This window comes from Megalobrama amblycephala, linkage group LG12, assembly GCF_018812025.1.
Source record: "Megalobrama amblycephala isolate DHTTF-2021 linkage group LG12, ASM1881202v1, whole genome shotgun sequence".
NCBI classification, from domain to species: Eukaryota; Metazoa; Chordata; class Actinopteri; order Cypriniformes; family Xenocyprididae; genus Megalobrama; species Megalobrama amblycephala.
The window spans coordinates 6,431,572-6,449,573 of record NC_063055.1 but is presented as its reverse complement, the minus strand read 5'-3'; the positions used below and the strand labels follow the sequence as shown (position 1 = coordinate 6,449,573).

Sequence of the window (18,002 nt, the reverse complement as noted above, 5' to 3'; positions counted from 1 at the left end):
TGCTGAAAATTCAGCTTTGATCACAGAAATATATTATATTTTAATGTATATTAAAATAGAAAACCATTATTTTAAATTGTAGTTATATTTCACAATACTACTGTTTTTTCTGTATTTTTGATCAAATGTGCATGTTATGGACTGGGGGAATGCACAGTGCATGCAGGGGGTGTGGCCTCGATAGCCCTGCAGTAAGTAGTGTGTTGTGTGAATGCGATTGAGGAATGTGCAGGGTAAAAAATCAACTGAAACTGCATTAAATCTGGTTGTTTTAACCAAAATTATGCTGCAAGATATTTTTCAGCTACATTTAAGTACCCTGTTATAGGCTAACCTGCAATTTTGCAAATTCCCTGTTTATTCCCATTATTTACCATATATTCCCGTTAATTCCCATATATTTCCATTAATTCCCATGGAAAGTTTCCAGCTTTGAAAATTCCCGGAATTTTGCAACCCTATATATATATATAACATAATATATAACATGAAATCAAGTTTAGCTCTGAAAGTGCACTTTGGAGAGAGAAACGTTTGCTTGATTTTTTAAAGCATATGATACTCTGTTGCACATAGCACAGCTGAAATGTTGAAGGCACAAAGACAAAAAGCACAAGGCAATATTACACAAAGCACCAATGAACACACAATATGGCAAAACACTTATTAGTAAAAAAAAAAAAAAAGTAAAACTAAAAGCTAGAAAATATTTCATAGTAAGGCAGCAGTTTCTGAATTCCAAGTTTGATAAAGCCGCTGAAAAATGTTCCAGCATACAAAACTCAAAGAATTCCCAGTTTTCATTAGTATTACAACTTCAGTCGATCACAAAATCAATGCATAAAATTAGTGAGGTATCAGCATAAATATGATATTTCATAAAGTCAGTCAGCACAGTTTATTTTAGAAGTACCATCAGTCGTAACGGAGTTAATATTGTAAGCATAAAAAGGCACTTGAAATATAACCCTCATCTTTTCCTTTGGAAATAGGGCAGGAGTGTAGGACCTGTACAATGTGTTTTCATCATCTCTTCTCATCTATCATGTTTTTTTCAATTTCCTTTCTTCTTTCCTGGGGCATTGGGACTAATGGTAACAGAAAAGAGAGAGAAAGGACACAGTTAACAAAGAGAAACAGAGAGCAAGAATATATAATTTGGTATTTACATGTTTCTAAACTATATGTGGACACACACACACACATCTACTAGACACTAGTCAATGCATTCTTGAACAGCCATACAGAAGTAAACATGATCTCACATTGCTTCTTTGTGAAATGTATATCTGAGTTGTGCTCATATTTTAAAGGTAATCAAATATATATTCTCATTACACACTTGACTGAAAGTACATGGACACACCTTTGTAATGAACATATTTGACTATTTCAACAACGCCATTACTAACAAGAACAAAGAATCAATAAGCAATTTTTAATATAATGTTCCAGCATGACAACACCCCTTATACAAAGTCCATAAAGATGAAAGCTTAGGGTTTTAGACTCCCTGATCAACTGCAATGTTTATGAAATTAAAAGTTCAGTAAGTGCATATGGATGTTTTGTTCAAGTTTCCTCATACTTTTGGCCATGCAGTTATATATAAGGGGTGTTAACGTTATTATGCAAGAGATCAGTTAGTGGTTAGTCATGCTCACGCAGGCATTAAGCAAAATCACCTCTGATACCTTGTTCTGGTTACATTTTTGATGTCAGTATGTGCCCTAAAAAGCCTGTGTATATATTTAAAGTGTTTTTACAGGTGTAGAAGGGAAACAGTAGTTTGATGTATGAAATGCTCAATAAGCAAATCATGATTGATAAGTCAATGATCAACTAATTCTCATTTATTAACTATTGATATTTATGCATCAGGGTAGTACTTGTTTTACTGCATTTAATTTATGTTGATTTAAAGAAATATTACAAAATCGTTGCAGCGTAAAGATTATTAAACTACAGAAATGAGTCACTAAAGAACACATGGGAATTACAAAAAAAAAATCAATCTCAGAAGTGAAAAATACAGATATATTACCTTGAAGGGTTAGTTCACTCAAAAATCTTATCCTCACCCGCATGTCATTCTACACCCGTAAGATCTTCGTTCATCTTTCGAACACAAATTAAGATATTGTTGATGAAATTCAATGGCTCATTGGGGCCTCTATTGAGAGCAAAGCCATTCAAACTCTCAAGATTAATAAAGGTACTAAAAACATATTTAAATCAGTTCATGTGAGTTCAGTGGTTCTATCTTAATATTATAAAGCGACGAGAATACTTTTTGTGCGCCAAAAAAACAAAATAAAGATTTTCAACAATATCTCATGATGGGCTGATTTCAAAACACTGCTTGAGCTTTACGAATTGAATCAGTGAATCAGAGCGCCAAAGTCATGTGATTTTAGCAGTTTAGCCGTTTGATAGGAGATCCGAATCACTGATTCGAAACAAAAGATTCATAAAGCTCAGAAGCTTCATGAAGCACTGTTTTGAAATCAGCCCATCACAAGATATTGTTGAAAAGTCGTTATTTAGTTTTTTTTGGCGCACAAAAAGTATTCTTTTCATTTTATAATATTAAGGTTGAACCACTGAACTCACATTTAAATATTTTTTTAGTACCTTTATTGATCTTGAGAGTATGAATGGCTTTGCTCTCAATAGAGGCCTCACTGAGCCATTAGATTTCATCAAAAATATCTTAATTTGTGTTCCGAAAATAAAGAAGGTCTTACAGGTGTAGAACGACATGAGGTTGAGTAATAAATGACATTATTTTCATTTTTGGGTGAACTAACCCTTTAATCACAGCAATGGGAATATTGTCATTAAATTATTGCCTCAAGAAAGCGCAATAGGTGATTCTCTACAGAAACTTTTTTTTTATATTGGTTGAAAGTCTTCTCATATCCTGATAACTATATTAAATGGTTTAAATGTATGGAAGGTGAACCACCATAAAATGTTCATCCAATTGTTATATTCGGTCCGAATTAAATAATACGATGTCCTACCTGCCTGTCAACATACGTTTCTACGTACCGTTCACACAGACGTCATCAGCGCGTTTTTGTGATGTGCAGATACAGTCACCTTTTACAGTTAAGTTACTGAATCAACACAACGAGCTTATGCTGCATTCACGACATAACTAGTTACCTTAATAAAGAGATGGCAACCCGTGACGTTCTAACCGGAGCTTTTCAGTCAGACTCGGAATTATGCGTTTCCATGTCAACAGTATCAACGTCGGAATGAATCTGCAGCAATCAGGTACAAAGTCCCTTTAAGACAAGTCATTTCATTCGGCGGCCATCTTTGAAACGCCTCTCGGGCATCCTGGGCATCATGCAATCTCTTTGAATGGGGAAACATCAAATTCTCCAAAACTGTTCGCCAACCTTACGATTAAAATTCATATTTGAAATCACCAATGAAATCTAAGAACAACCGGCTCATAAATTTAGTTTCTAAACGCTCGAATCATGACAAAAAAAACTGTATTTTTCAGGCTGGATCAAGCTAATGCGCATGCGCAGATCTAAATGCGCGTCTCCTAGGAGGCGCGCGTCTGACTGTTTCTATAGAAACCGGTGAATCTAACGGCCGCTGAAGTGACGCGATGACTTTACCAGTCGGCGATTGGCTCTTATTTAGAAGGCGGGACTTATTCCGCCATATTGCGCGTTACACTTTCTCCCATTCAAAACAATACGAGTGACACGTCTTGTGTTATTCTATAGTCTTTGGTACAAGCTCTCCAAGTTGTTTACATTCATTATTATTGTAATGTTATGTGCTGTTTTGAGACATGAGGTAATTTAACGCTGTCTCTTGTGATGCTTTGTCAAGAGCAGCTGTGTGTGCGTGCGAGCCGCCTGGACGCTCCATGTGTTTTGGAGGAGGCGTGGCTTTCAATGCTAGCAGGCTAACGTTAGCATTTCCCAGATCACCTACTGCATCTTGAACTAAAAATAAACAAAATCCTAAAAAATATTCTTCACATTTTTCTTGCAAAAAAAGCATATTTTTGCTTTAAGTTTGGGGTGAAATAGACATTATTTAGACATGTTTTCAAGTATTCACTTAAGTCTACGCTGGGATTAACACATGCACACACAAGAAAGATTAAAAAAAATTGAGGCTCATATAAGAAACAGAAACTCTATTCTCTATTTGATGTTTATTGTCAGCCTCAAGAAAGAGGCCACTATAAGAAATTAGCCACCAGGGGCTGTACTTCAACTCTTCACACACTATTTACAATATTGATCATAGTGCCTTAACCGAGGCCGTCCTTGATTTATCAGCTGGGATGATGAAATCTGTGCAGTCTTTCTGCAATGATGAGGTGTTAACAGTTGTCACAGAACACAAAACAGAACATAAATCTCAACTGGACATGTGCAATGTTTCATATTTCTATACATGCGATCGCTTTCAGCTCAAGTTCTTAAAATCAGATCTATTCACCAATGAGCCAAACATACAAAAGTAAACAGTTTTTCAGTTGACATTGTACTTGTTTCTTTGTGATTAACTGTAAATGCTTTTATCTTTTGTGACCCTAATTAATATTAATGATGATATATATTATTCAAGGCCATGTTCTGACATGTCAAACACCATCATAATAATCTCTCATAAACAAATATAAAAGATTTACATGATGGACAGCATTACGCATTAAGTGTTTTGTGTCAGAAAATGGCTTGTAAATTCTCTCATACCCAAACACACACAGACACACTCATATATCTAGATAACATATTTTACCACACAAACACACACAATCACTTTAGCTGCCTGAGGCCACTCTCGGCTCATTAGTTTCTGAAAAAGTCTCTAAAAACAATCCCATGATGGGGTTTAAGATCTACTATCAACTTTATAGCTGAAGGGAACTGGTAACATTACAATTTGTGAATTAAAGTCAACATGAAACGTTATTTGCAACCCTTTTTACCATCCCAAAAGGTATTAGTTTCATCGGGAAAGCAGATTTTTTATGTCGATTGCCATTTGCTGTTAGTGTTAATATTTATTACAATAACATTAAGTATCCATTCAATTTCTGCATTAACTTGTGGCAAAAATGGGGAACATTTTATATTTAAATAAAACAAACATTTCTTTCTTAGAAATAATGTGCACAGATCATTTTTGCACATTAAGAACAGCAGCATGTAATAAAGTAAATTGAGTCAATTCTGATTTCATGTTGACTTGAAAAAAAAAAAAAAAAAAAATCAATCAGTGCTTATATAAACCACCAAATCACTACGGGCCACATTTCTTCATCCAAAACAGTGAAAAATTAAAATCTACTTTACAGCACTTAACCCAGTTAATATGAATTCTGACATGCATATTAAACCCTTTAAGGGCAACAAAAGCCTTTTTACCAAACCACAACAATATAGACCTACTATGATCCATCACCTGTTGGTCACCAAATTTCAATATGTGCCCTAATGAGCATATTTACTACTGCAAAAAAAAGGAAATAAAACATTCATTTTATATCAGGACGTTCTCTTGAGGTGTGTGGGGATTTACTGAGAACAGTTTTGGCATATTTGTATCAAATATGTGCACAAAATTGTTTGTACAATACATAACATAAGATAAATCCACAAATCTTCACTTTTTTTTGCATCATAAAAAGAAGATATAGTATTTTGATATTATGTACAGTGTAAGAACTATATTAACATATATAGTTATCATTCATTCACAAGTTGATTGAGAAAGGCACAGCATTAACCAGTTGTTGGTTAAGCAAAACTAGTCCCCCTCACACACAGACACACGCATTTGCACACACAAAGAAAACAACAGCCTTCACAAAGATGCCATTTGGTTAGAAAATGAGCAGGTTAGGCACAGAAAAGAGCTGCGAGCTGAAAATGTCAAAGACGAGCCGGTGGTAAAGCAAGAATCAACATGGAAACAATGTGTTAAGTGATTGTCCGTCAAATATTTCGATTTCAAGCACATTAACACACGTTTTAATAGCATTAATGGAGCTCAATGTCAATTAGTGCTCATTTTCAGACATGCCCTGTAAGGGTGGCATCGCTTAACACATTGCATTATGGGTAAGGAGAACTTGCAGAGAAAAATGTTTGAGATTAATGTAACTTATATTATAATTCCCTGCAAGCTGATTTAGAAAGCATCCCTTTATCCGATTCCTCTACCATTTCAGCCCAAATCACTCAAACTCAACATGCAGGCGACAAAGTGCCACATTACTGCTACAGATATGAGTGAATCAAGGTCTTTGCCACTGTACAAACCTTATAGGTGTTGCCATGAGGTATTGTCATGCTTTAAACATGGCAGATATTCACACAGCTTTTCTCAACCACTAATTTTCTTTTTCTCTATTTACACAAGCCAATGATTTTGGCAAAGAACTTGTAGCTTTGGGTGAATCTCACAAAACCGGTCAAGATGATACCTGGGTAAAATTTCACACCAAAAATCACAATTAAAGAAATGTGAAACTTAATATTTTTCAAAAAAATGTGAAAATGAATCCTAGCATTATGTGGACCATTAAAGGGATAGTTCAACCAAAAATGGAAATTATCTCGTGATTTACTCACCCTCAAGCCATCCTAGATGTAAATTACTTTCTTCTTTCAGATGAACACAATTGGAGATATATTTAAAAATATCCAGGCTCTTCCAAGCGTTGTCACAATTTTGAAAAAGTGCATTCGTCCATCATAAAAGAAATCCACACAGCTCCAGGGGGTTAAGAAAGGCCTTCTGAAGTGAAGCGATGGGTTTTTGTAAGAAAAATATCCATAAGCGTCAGAGGTTGCGCTTCTGCCGCAAGTCGACTTGCGTACATGTGTTTGCCGGAAGTTTATAATGGATATTTTTCCTACAAAAACCCATCGCTTCGCTTCAGAAGGCCTTTATTAACCCCCTGGAGCTGTATGGATTTCTTTTATGATGGATGGATGTGCTTTTTTGGGCTTCAAAATCATGCGCCATTATATTCCATTAAAAAGCTTGGAAGAGCCAGGATATATTTTAATATAACTCTGACTGTGTTCATCTGAAGGAAGATAGTCATATACACCTAGGATGGCTTGAGGGTGAGTAAATCATGGGATCATTTTCATTTTTGGGTGAACTATCCATTTAAGATGACTTTTTGCATTGTTTTCCTAACAAATAAGCACATTCCTTTCCTAAATTTATATTACCATAAAGTGCAAAAAATAGATATTATTTACATTTAATTCATGTTGATTTTGAGATTTTTTTGCATTGCAGTAATACACATTTGTGAGTTAAATGTGCTTAAACTTCATAATGCAATCATTTAAGAATCATTTTTACTCTTCAGTTAAAAGCGGAAGTTAGAGGTTTTGTGAGGTTCACCCAGTTTTCAAGTCAAACCAGCCTGATGTTCCTCTGCTCGGCAGCAGTAGCCTAGCAATTACGTTCACATCTTCTTCCCCCAAGATCGAGCTGTCTAACAGGAAAATGCTGTTTAAGGCAAACAGGGAAGGGAGGTGAAGACGTTGGAAAGAGTTTCAACAGATATCCCAGATTACGAAGGTGAAAAATGCCACTGTTTGTTTTTTGGTATTAAAAAAAGAAAACTTAGAACAGGGAAACCTATGTCTACGTCTCTCTGGTTTGTGCTTTCCAAATGAATTAAATAAAGGCCAACGGCCACGTTCATGAACGACTGAACCGTATGGTTTAGCGTTCACAGAAGCACCCAAACCCACAGCAGCAGTGAGAAATGAGAAAGAGGAGAGAGTTAGGACTTCCACCGAGAGAGGTAAAGAGCGATTAATGGAAGGGGACACAGATAAGATGCCTTTAGGTGGCTCGTTTCATTTCACCAGCACTGACTTTGGGAGGAAAGCATCCAACTCCGAGTCTCTTCCATTGCTGTGGCTGGATGAAGGTGTGCTGGTGCTGGAAGTGCTGGTGTTTGGTTTGGGGAGACTGTACATATAGACGGCTCCTATGACCAATCCTGCGCCCAGCGTGAAGATCAGGTCCACGTGGAAGCCGAAGAGGTAGACGGACGTGATTGTGGACACGATGATAGAAAAAGAGGTGGCGAAGCCTTTGAGAATATTGTCTGCGTATTTTACTACAACGGCCACCAGAAGGCCGCCGAACGCCTGGTTGAAAATGACGCCCCACACCAGGGGAGTGTATCCGAACAGGAAGCCTTTTTCAGCAATAGCGGCGCCGTCGTTCCACCACATGCCGAGGAGACCCAAAATAGTCCCGAAGATCCCGAGCTGGATGTTTCTCATCCACACCGAGGCAGAGCTGCCCTTCAAGATCTTCTCGAAGTAAACGCCGGCAAACCCGGAGGACAAGCAAGAGACTATAACGGACACCAGGCCCTTGACGTAGTTCTGGTTGGTGCCGGTCAAAGCCTCCTTCTGTTTTCCACCCTCCTGCTCGACCTGGACGATTGCCACACCGGCGAACAACAGCACTAGTGAGATCCACTGGATTTTAGACAGACTCTTCCGTAGCATGAGCACTGAAAACAATGCTGTGGTCAAGATCTTCAGCTGATATGTGACCTACAAAAAAAAATTAATTGCATATAATTGCAATCTTCTATAAGATTCAAATCTACTAAGCCTTGTTTTTACTAAACATAACATGTTTTTTGGTGAGAAATATGTTTACATTTTGTGTACATCGGTTGCATATAATTTACTTGGCTGAGAAATTACCCGCAAAAGATCATTAAAAGTCATTATTGTGTTAAATGAGAAAAGCATTACATAGACATTGCAAAAAGTAGCTTTAGAAAAAATTTTTTTTTATTTGATTCAACAAAGGCTTCAAAAGTCATGAGGGTGAGTAAATGAAGATACCTTTAATGGATTTGTTAATATGGAAATATTTTTTTTTTATTATGAAATTATACTCTAAAGAAACTGCCAGTAGGTGGTGGTAAATGTCTAAATGAGTAAGTCATTCATTCATTCATTCATTCATTCATTTGATTCGTTCAAATGGCTGATTCATAAGTAAATGGCTCTCTATATGAATGGACCATTGAATCATTGGTTCACCCGATTGATATGCTCAAAACACGGTTCATTCAGTAACAAAACACTGCTATGTGTTGCTCGGATTTGCACAAAAGTTCTGTTCTGGCTTTATGGGTAATATTTACATTGGCAAAATTAAGCAAAAGCAGACAATATTGTGTCTAAAATATAACACAATATTACTTTCTTATTTATTGAACTGTTGTATAAAATCAATATCACATTTGCACAAGTGCTATTCAGGACAAAAACAGCACTCGTGTGATATTCTGCTCATTACTCATATGATATTGCTAAACTATATCATATGATATAAATATGAGACAAAAACTCATACAGGTGCATTTTTGCTGTTATCTTTTAGGGCCATTCTAACTGCGAGGACTTCAGAAGACGTAATCATCTGGATCAACATGCACATTGCCAAATTTCTATATAACCTAATTATTGTTAATGTAATTCATTTTTCCAGGAGCTCATTGCTTCTACCTTCAGTTAAACTACTAACAGTGATTGTAAATTAATTGCCTAAATTATTACATTATTTGCCAACTGCATTCTTTAAATGGTAATGTTGACATGCATTCTCTGTAAAGATGCTTTGAAATGATATGTATCGTGAAAAGCGCTATACAAATAAATGTGAATTGAAATGAATTGAATTCTATAGACTTCAACACACTGTTGTTGCCCTGCTTCATGTTCATCATCAATCAACTCAACTGCATGAAATGTAAGATGACCTGGTCTGGGATGGGACGAGTGTGTTAAATGTGTTAATAATTTTAACGTGTTATTTTTCCTAATTAATTAAATTGACATGTTAAATCAACAGCCCTTATATATATATATATATATATATATATATATATATATATATATATATATATATATATATATATATATATATATATATATATATATATATATATATATATATATATACACAGTCATGGACAAAATTGTTGCCACCCTTGATAAATATGATCAAAGATGACTCTAAAAATAAATCTTTAATACATAAAATTAGCAAAAATCCAACCTTTCATTGAAGGAAAAGAATTGAAAGTGGGGGGGTCACATTATGAAATAAATGTTTTTCTCCAAAACACGTTGGCCACAATTATTGGCACCCCTAGAATTGTTTATGAGTAAAATATCTCTGAAGTTTATTCCCATTCATATTTACATTTTTTAGCACATCAGGGTGACTAGGAGCATGAAACTGTCCAGCCATGACTTCCTGTTCCACAGGAGTATAAACACGAGGAAACACAAAGACCAAATTCCTGTAATCATTCATCACAATGAGTAAAACCAAACAATATAGTTCTGATGTGCAGCAAAAGATTGTTGAGCTTCACAAAATAGAAAGTGGCTATAAGAAAATAGCTAAAGCATTGAAAATCCCCATTTCCACTATCAGGGCAATAATTAAGAAGTTCCAATCTAAACATGTTAACTAAACATGTTATAAATCTGCCTGGAAGAGGACGTGTGTCTACATCATCCTAATGCACGATGAGGAGGAAAGTTTGAGTGGACAAAGACTCTCCAAGGATCACAGCTGGAGAATTGCAGAGATTAGTTGAGTCTTGAGTCTCAGAAAGCCTAAAAAAATGATCAAACAGCACCTACATCCCCACAAGTTGTTCAGGAGGGTTTCAAGAAAAATCCTTTGCTCTCATCCAGAAACAATCTCCAGCATATTCAGTTGTCAGACATGACTGGATCTTCAAACGGGACCGGCTTCTATGGTCAGATGAAACAAAAAAAAAAGAGCTTTTTGGCAGCAAACTCACCAGATGGGCTTGGTGCACACATGGATAAAAAGTACCCCATGCCCACAGTTAAATATACTGCTGGATCTTTAATGTTGTGGGCCTATTTTTCTGCTGGAGGTCCTGGAGATCTTGTTCAGATACATGGTATCATAGATTTTATCAAATACTAACAGATAAGAAAAATCAAAACCTGACCGCTTCTGCTATAAATCCAATAATGGGCCGTAGTTGGATCATCCATCAGGACAATGATCCAAAACAAACATCAAAACCAACACAAAAATGTGTCACTGAGCACAAAAAAAAAGCACAAAAAAAAAAAAAGCACAAAAACCTTCTGCCGTCCCAGTCCCCTGACCTGAACCCTAAAGAAAATGAGTGAACTGAAGAGAAGAAGCACCAACATGAAGCTGGAAATCTGAAGGATCTGGAGAGATTCTGCATGAAGGAGTGGTCTCTGATCTCTTGTCAGGTGTTCTCCAAACTCATCAGGCATTATAGAAGAAGACTCAGAGCTGTTATCTTGGCAAAAGGAGGTTGCAAAACATTTTGAATACCAATAATTGTGGCCAACGTGTTTTGGAGAAAAACATTTATTTCATAATGTTCAAAATGTGATTATATATATACAGAGTTACTAAAACTTCAAATAAAATGAAAACTGAAAATGTTATTAAATACTATAATAATATAATAATAGATAACTTAATAGGCTGTCTGATCAAAAAGAGGAAACAAAATGATTCTGCAATAATAAATTACAACAGTTTCTGGTGTAACAAACCATGACTAACATAATAAGCAAACTTAAAAGGTTATAAAACTTTACAATATGACACATATATGAAGTGAAAATCAGGAGAGAGGAGGGGCATGAATAAATTGTGGAGCAGTCTTACCTGGAAAGTGGCTGCTGGTAAATTGGAAATGGCCACATACTGCAGGTTGTTCTGTAAAGTGTAGATGAGTGACGGAACTGCTAACTTCAGTGTGTCTGAATACTGTACGACTATAGAGTCATACAACAACGATACGAAGGTCTTCACATTACCTGCATTACAAAAAATTAGAAAAGACACAGTGTTTTAGACACACTGTTGCAATAATAATAACTAGATTGCAAAAGTAGGTTTTTGACAAAATTCAAAATGGCGAAAAAAATTGCATACCGGAAATAAAATCGAAGATATAAATTTTTTTTCATCATGGACTCAGCTTTCCAATGATATAAGACACTTGAGTCTGGGCCAAACAGTCTAGGAGTTATGAGCCATTTCACACATTTGATCACTGTACCGCTACCTATTGGCCAATTTGGGTCATAACTTCTGAGGTTCTCCCCAAATTGAGGACCATCATTTGGCCAAGTTACATGTCTCTACCATTTACGGTTTGGGCTGCACGATCAGTTTTAGCGGAGAAGAATAATAATAATAAAAATCCTTTCAATTACAATAGGGTTTCAGCACTTCATGCTTGAACCCCTAATAATAATAGTAGTAGTAGTGTTTTTTGTTAGTAGTTTTGTTATTACATACACTACCATTCAAAAAAATTTAATGTTTTTGAAAGTCTCTTATGCTCACCAAGGCTGTAAAATAGTAATTTTGTGATATTTTAATTTAAAATAAAATTATTTTAATTTCAATATATTATAAAATGTAATTTATTTCTGTGATCAAAGCTGAATTTTCAGCATCATTACTCCAGTCTTCAGTGTCACATGATCCTTCAGAAACCATTCTAATATGCTGATATGCTGCTCAAGAAACATTTATTATTGTCAATGTTGAAACAAAAACAAAAAAAAAACATTTTAAAGCTTAATATTTGTGTGGAAACATTATAATGTTTCCACAAAAATAGTAAGCTTTAAAATGTTTTTTTGTTTGTTTTTGTTTCAACATTGACAATAATAAATGTTTATTTATTTATTTATTTTTGATTATTTGATGAATAGAAATTTCAAAAGAACAGCATTTATTTGAAATCCAAGTCTTTTGTAACATTAAATGTCTTTACGGACTCTTTTGATCAATTTAATGCATCCTTGCTGAATAAAAGTATATGAAAAAAATCAGACTGACCCCAAACTATACAAAAAAATATTTGGACACTTAAGCCACACTTAACATGTATGATATGAGTGTAATTGCATTAGAAGAGAATATTAAAATATCAAAGTGGCATTTATTTTAATTCATAATAAACATATATATTGCTCAAAAGTAAAGTATTGTGAGGTAAGATAAATCTTATTAAAACTATCTTTGAACTTAAAAATAAGTTCACCCAAAAATTTAAATATTGTCATCATTTACTTGACTTTTGTTCATCTTTAGAACACAAATGAAGATATTTTTAATGAAATCTGAGAGATTTCTCTCCCTCCATTGACAGTCTAGGCAACTACCACTTTTCTAGCTTCAAAAAGTTCCTAAAACTATCCATATGAATGGAGCGGTTTTCTGAATTTTCTGAAAAGACTAGATCACTTTATATGATGAACAAATTTAATTTCGGTTTTTATTCACATATAAACATTTATCAGCGAACAAACAGATGCTCAAGCATATATACTTGATGATGCACAACAAAACCTCATTGGTTCTTGAGAGGTTCACACGAGAATGAACCTCATTGGTTCTCACACATCAAGCAAGCATGATTGAGCTTCCGTTTACCATATCAGATTGATGAATGTTTATATGTGAATAAAAGCCTAAATTCAATCTGTTCATCATATAAAGCGACCGAGTCATTTCAGAAAATTTGGACTAAACCACTCAAATCATATGGATTAGTTTTACAATCTCATTATGAACTTTTTGAAGTGTCAAAGTAGTAGCTATGTAGACTGGTGTAGGGATAGAAACCTCTCAGATTTCAATAAAATATCTTCATTTGGGTTTTAAAGATGAATTAAAGTCTTACGGGTTTGGAACGACATGAGGGTGAGTAGATGATGATTATTTTTGGGAGAGAAATTTTCAGGTGAACTAACCCTTTAAAATTATACAGACTGCATCACAACAGGCCACAGTGTGACTCCAGCGAACGTACCTCTCTTCTGTATCAGGATGATGACCAGACAGGTGAAGACTTTAAGAACTTCTGCCATCACCACGGCTGATGTGGTGAAGAAATGTTCTCCCGGCAGCGTCCGCACGTAGCGGATGCTGAGGATGAGCGATGCATTCTGGATCACCAGAATTGCCAAACTGATATACTTCAACTTCTTGTTGACTGCAAGAGACACAAGCACAAAAATATCTTAGTCAACATACAGGAGGTTTTTCACTTAAGCGTGAAACTGGAATAGGTGGAGGCTGAATTAAAGGATCTGAACGCTGACGTCAGCATTGCACATATCTGAATGCAGCTAGTCAATGTTTTGCTTGTATTTTCAGTTACGACACCTATACACGTCTACACCGGGTGAATGTTTGCTCAATCCGGTGCCAACACCCTGCTAACAGACACTTCATTCATTCACACCACTGTGTACAGAAACATATCAATGCAGTTCACTGGAAAACTTATGACCGGGTACCAAAATGGCCAAAACTACCCAATTATCTAACTAAAATTACATTAAAATGTGAGAAGACAAGATTAAAGACAGAAATAAAGGCAAAATCTTCCCAGAATTACAAAAAATAAACTCTTTATCACAGTGAATAGCTTGTATAACAAAAAGGCTCAGGTTTCTATAGACATGACGAACAGGAACTGTGATCCTGTTTAGCCAGTTTTCCGCATGTTGAGGTCTTTTCCTCTGTAAAGAATGTCATAAATCCAGACAGATATATCACACGCCTTCTGCCACGCCGTCAAAACTCGTAAGACACATGAGGACATATGAAAAGGTCCTATGTCTACAAGTCGACATTGGTTGGACAGGACAAAATGTTTCTTTGTGCAGCACAGTTTATACACTGACTGAGGAAATTCCAAGTGTTTACAAGAGCAAACCACTGCCACGATTATGCCTTTTAATAAATGGCATCAATTTTCTTTAGCATTTTTACACATACACAGATTCAAAAGCAGAGAAATTAGTGCAAAAAAATCAGGCACCACTGTACAAGCAGGTTCAATTTAACATTAGTTAATGCATTAGGTTTGAACTAACAATTACCAGTTTTATTCATCTAGATTGTTGATTTAAAAATATAGTATTGTTAATTCATATTTGTTCATGAATACAATACAAATGTAGAAATTAACACAGAATTATGATGAATTATGAATAAATGAACCTAGAATAATAAATGCTGTAAAAAAAATTCACTGTTAGTTCATGATACCAAATGCATTAACTAGCTTTAATTTGTTAATGTTTGTTCATGAAACTATATTTTTTATTGCAGTGGACAAATGTGCAACACTCTCAAAGTCAATTGGGATTATGGCTGTCAAACGATTAATCGCATACAAAATAAAAGTTTGAGTTTGCATAATATATGTGTGAGTACTGTGTGTAATTAATATGTATATATAAATACACACAAATTAATGTGTATATTTAAGAGAAAAATGTTATTTATGTACAAAATATTTGTATTTATTTATAATATAAATTATATAAAAATATAAATAAATATATACTTTAAATATGTAAATATTTCTCAAGTATTTACATGAATGTGTTTGTATTTATATATACATAATTACACACAGTACTCACACATATTATGCAAACTCAAACTTTTATTTTGTATGCGATTAATCGCGATCAATTGTTTGACAGCCCTAAGTAAAAAAAAAAAATAGATAGTTTTCCTTTGTTATTTTATAATTCATACATCAGAGGGTTAAAAGACAGAAGATAAATGGGGAAAAAAGGGGCAAGACGTGTTGTATTTTGCTCTTAATTTTCATTATTTGGTCTCTACCATGAACAAAAATGTACCATAGTAACCAATATCCTCAAAAAAAGTAGTGTATAACAGAATAATAATAATAATACACACTACGGTACTGATTGACTGCCATAGTCATATACCATACATAGTAATTCAAAAATACTATTGTACACATATAAGCAAATCATAGTAGTGCCATGACATTTTTAGTTTCCAACAAAATCCAGAATTATTACAGATACCATAGTAAATTAATATGAGATCAACTTTACATTCAAGCCACATTCAAATCAAGACTCAAAACACATCTTTTTATCTATGCATTTACCGATTGAGCACTGTGCTATGTCCGAACTGTTTGTACTTTATTTTATACATACTATTTTTTTATTATTTAATTTTTAATGCATTTTATATCTTTTATGTATCATCTTTTTATTTTCTGACTTTTAATGCATTTTATATCTTGCTGTCTGGTGGAAAGAGCTGGGAGAATTAGGAAGTAAGCATTTGTTATCCCTGGATGGAGCTACTTGGGTAAAGTTGGTTTTATATTCGCACTTCTGATAAATTCAGACTTTCAAATAAATGTGCAATAAATTAATGTTTGCGAATTTTAAGCAGCAACATGATATTGACAACCAACGATTGTCAACTTACAACATTTTTCACAGTCGATCAAAATAGGCAAGTATTGTTTTAATGGCATATTTACTTGTGAATGTCCACTGAATGTCCAATGTAGTGTGATTAACAAGGCTATTGAATACGGATGTCCGAATGTGCGAATATAAAACCAACTTTACCCAAGTGATGGAGCTCTGACAGAGTTAGTCCAGGAAGATTTGTCTGGAAGGGTACGGTTTAAACGCACAGCTACCTGACAAATATAAACAGTTATCCCTCTGCGTGAGGAAGATCCATTTAGATCCGCTCTGACGGACAACAAAAAACTCCCTGAAACTTCCTAAAACTTCCATCCAGATAGTGAAATTCTCTGTTTTTACTGTTATTTCCATTTCTTATGTGTTATGCATTTGGTTCTTCTTTATGTAAAGCATTTTGAATTACCACTGTGTATGAAATGTGCTATACAAATAAAATTGCCTTGCCTTGCCTTACATGACAATCTTTGCATTTTCATTTTATACTTTGCTAAATACCTGAATGACTGTCATACTCATGTACTTGCTCCAACATACTGATACTTTTTTGGTAAGTCATGGTATCAAACGACAATATAATAATACCATATTCAGATAGCATCTTATTTACATTGTACTTCAAACACTACCATGGCGTAAGTCCAAAAAAACATGGTAATACTATAGTAACGTACGCTTTCATTGGTGGTAGCTATGGTCACCATGTTATATTTTCATAATTCACTGCATTTGATCAGACAGTCAAAACATAGACAGACAGGTGTTTGAATCTGAGACATACTGAAGATTAGATTATGTTTTTTTACCTTCATTCTGTCTGCGGGCTGATGTTTTATCTTCAGTGCTTTTGTTTGGACTTTCATTGCCAGCTGCTGCCATTATCATCATCAAACATGAACCTAATTCTGCCCACAAACTCACACGATCCTCTCGATCTGTACAGAGCTTAATGATAATCTCCCCACCGCTGCTCCATTAAACAGCTCGCAGATGCGGTGAACGAGGTCGGAATGATCAGAGCAGAGGTGCTCGAGGAAAAGTGTTGACGTCCCCAAACACACAATCACTTCCTGTTGTCGTCCGCGAGAGGATCGACCAATCACACGCGCTCGCGGTCTTCTTCGCTTCATCGCGTTCTGAACTACGGAAATGTATTAGCGCCGCATGCAGGCTCGAATTTAAACAAATGTACCACAACATTACTATGGTATAAGCGTTGCATTTTGAATATGAACTTTGGTATTAGTATGGTTCCTCCGTAGCATTTTGAAAGGATATATCAATCCTTTGTTTTGTAAACAAAACAAAACATGGTACTACCATGAGATATATCAGATGGTAATGGAAGTACCTTTTTTCTGCTTTGTTTTGGAAAACAATTTCTTTTTTTATAATAATATACTATTATTGTCAGAGGTGTTAAGTATTTGATGTAATTAGTTACTATACTTAAGTATCTTTTTGGCTACTTTGTAGTCGTACTGAGTATCAAAGATATTCGCAACTTTTACGCTCAACGTGACTGCATTTTTGAACAAGTAAATGTACTTTTTACTTCACTACATTTGGGATGAGTAATGCAATTACAGATTACATTTTGCATGACACCTA

The 18,002-nt window shown here is 34.9% G+C and overlaps 1 protein-coding gene across 1 annotated transcript; it reads right to left on the bottom strand.

The window, feature by feature from the left end:
• Positions 1-52: 52 nt before the first annotated feature.
• LOC125279568 (UDP-galactose translocator-like) lies at positions 53-17,476 on the bottom strand. The gene is made up of 5 exons (XM_048209405.1): positions 17,198-17,476; positions 13,922-14,104; positions 11,758-11,909; positions 7,900-8,594; positions 53-1,088 (listed from the first exon to the last, which is right to left on the bottom strand). Exons 1-5 carry the CDS (start codon positions 17,277-17,279, stop codon positions 1,055-1,057), a joined length of 1,146 nt encoding a protein of 381 aa, XP_048065362.1. The 5' UTR covers positions 17,280-17,476; the 3' UTR covers positions 53-1,054.
• Positions 17,477-18,002: the final 526 nt, after the last annotated feature.

Bases quoted from the DNA above. Each gene is read 5' to 3' on its own strand.
- LOC125279568 (XM_048209405.1), bottom strand. From the start codon at position 17,279: ATGATGATAATGGCAGCAGCTGGCAATGAAAGTCCAAACAAAAGCACT. The intron at 11,910-13,921 runs GTACGTTCGCTG...TTTGTAATGCAG, and splicing joins CATCCTGATACAGAAGAGAG to GTAATGTGAAGACCTTCGTA. The intron at 8,595-11,757 runs GTAAGACTGCTC...TTTTTTTTGTAG, and splicing joins TACCAGCAGCCACTTTCCAG to GTCACATATCAGCTGAAGAT.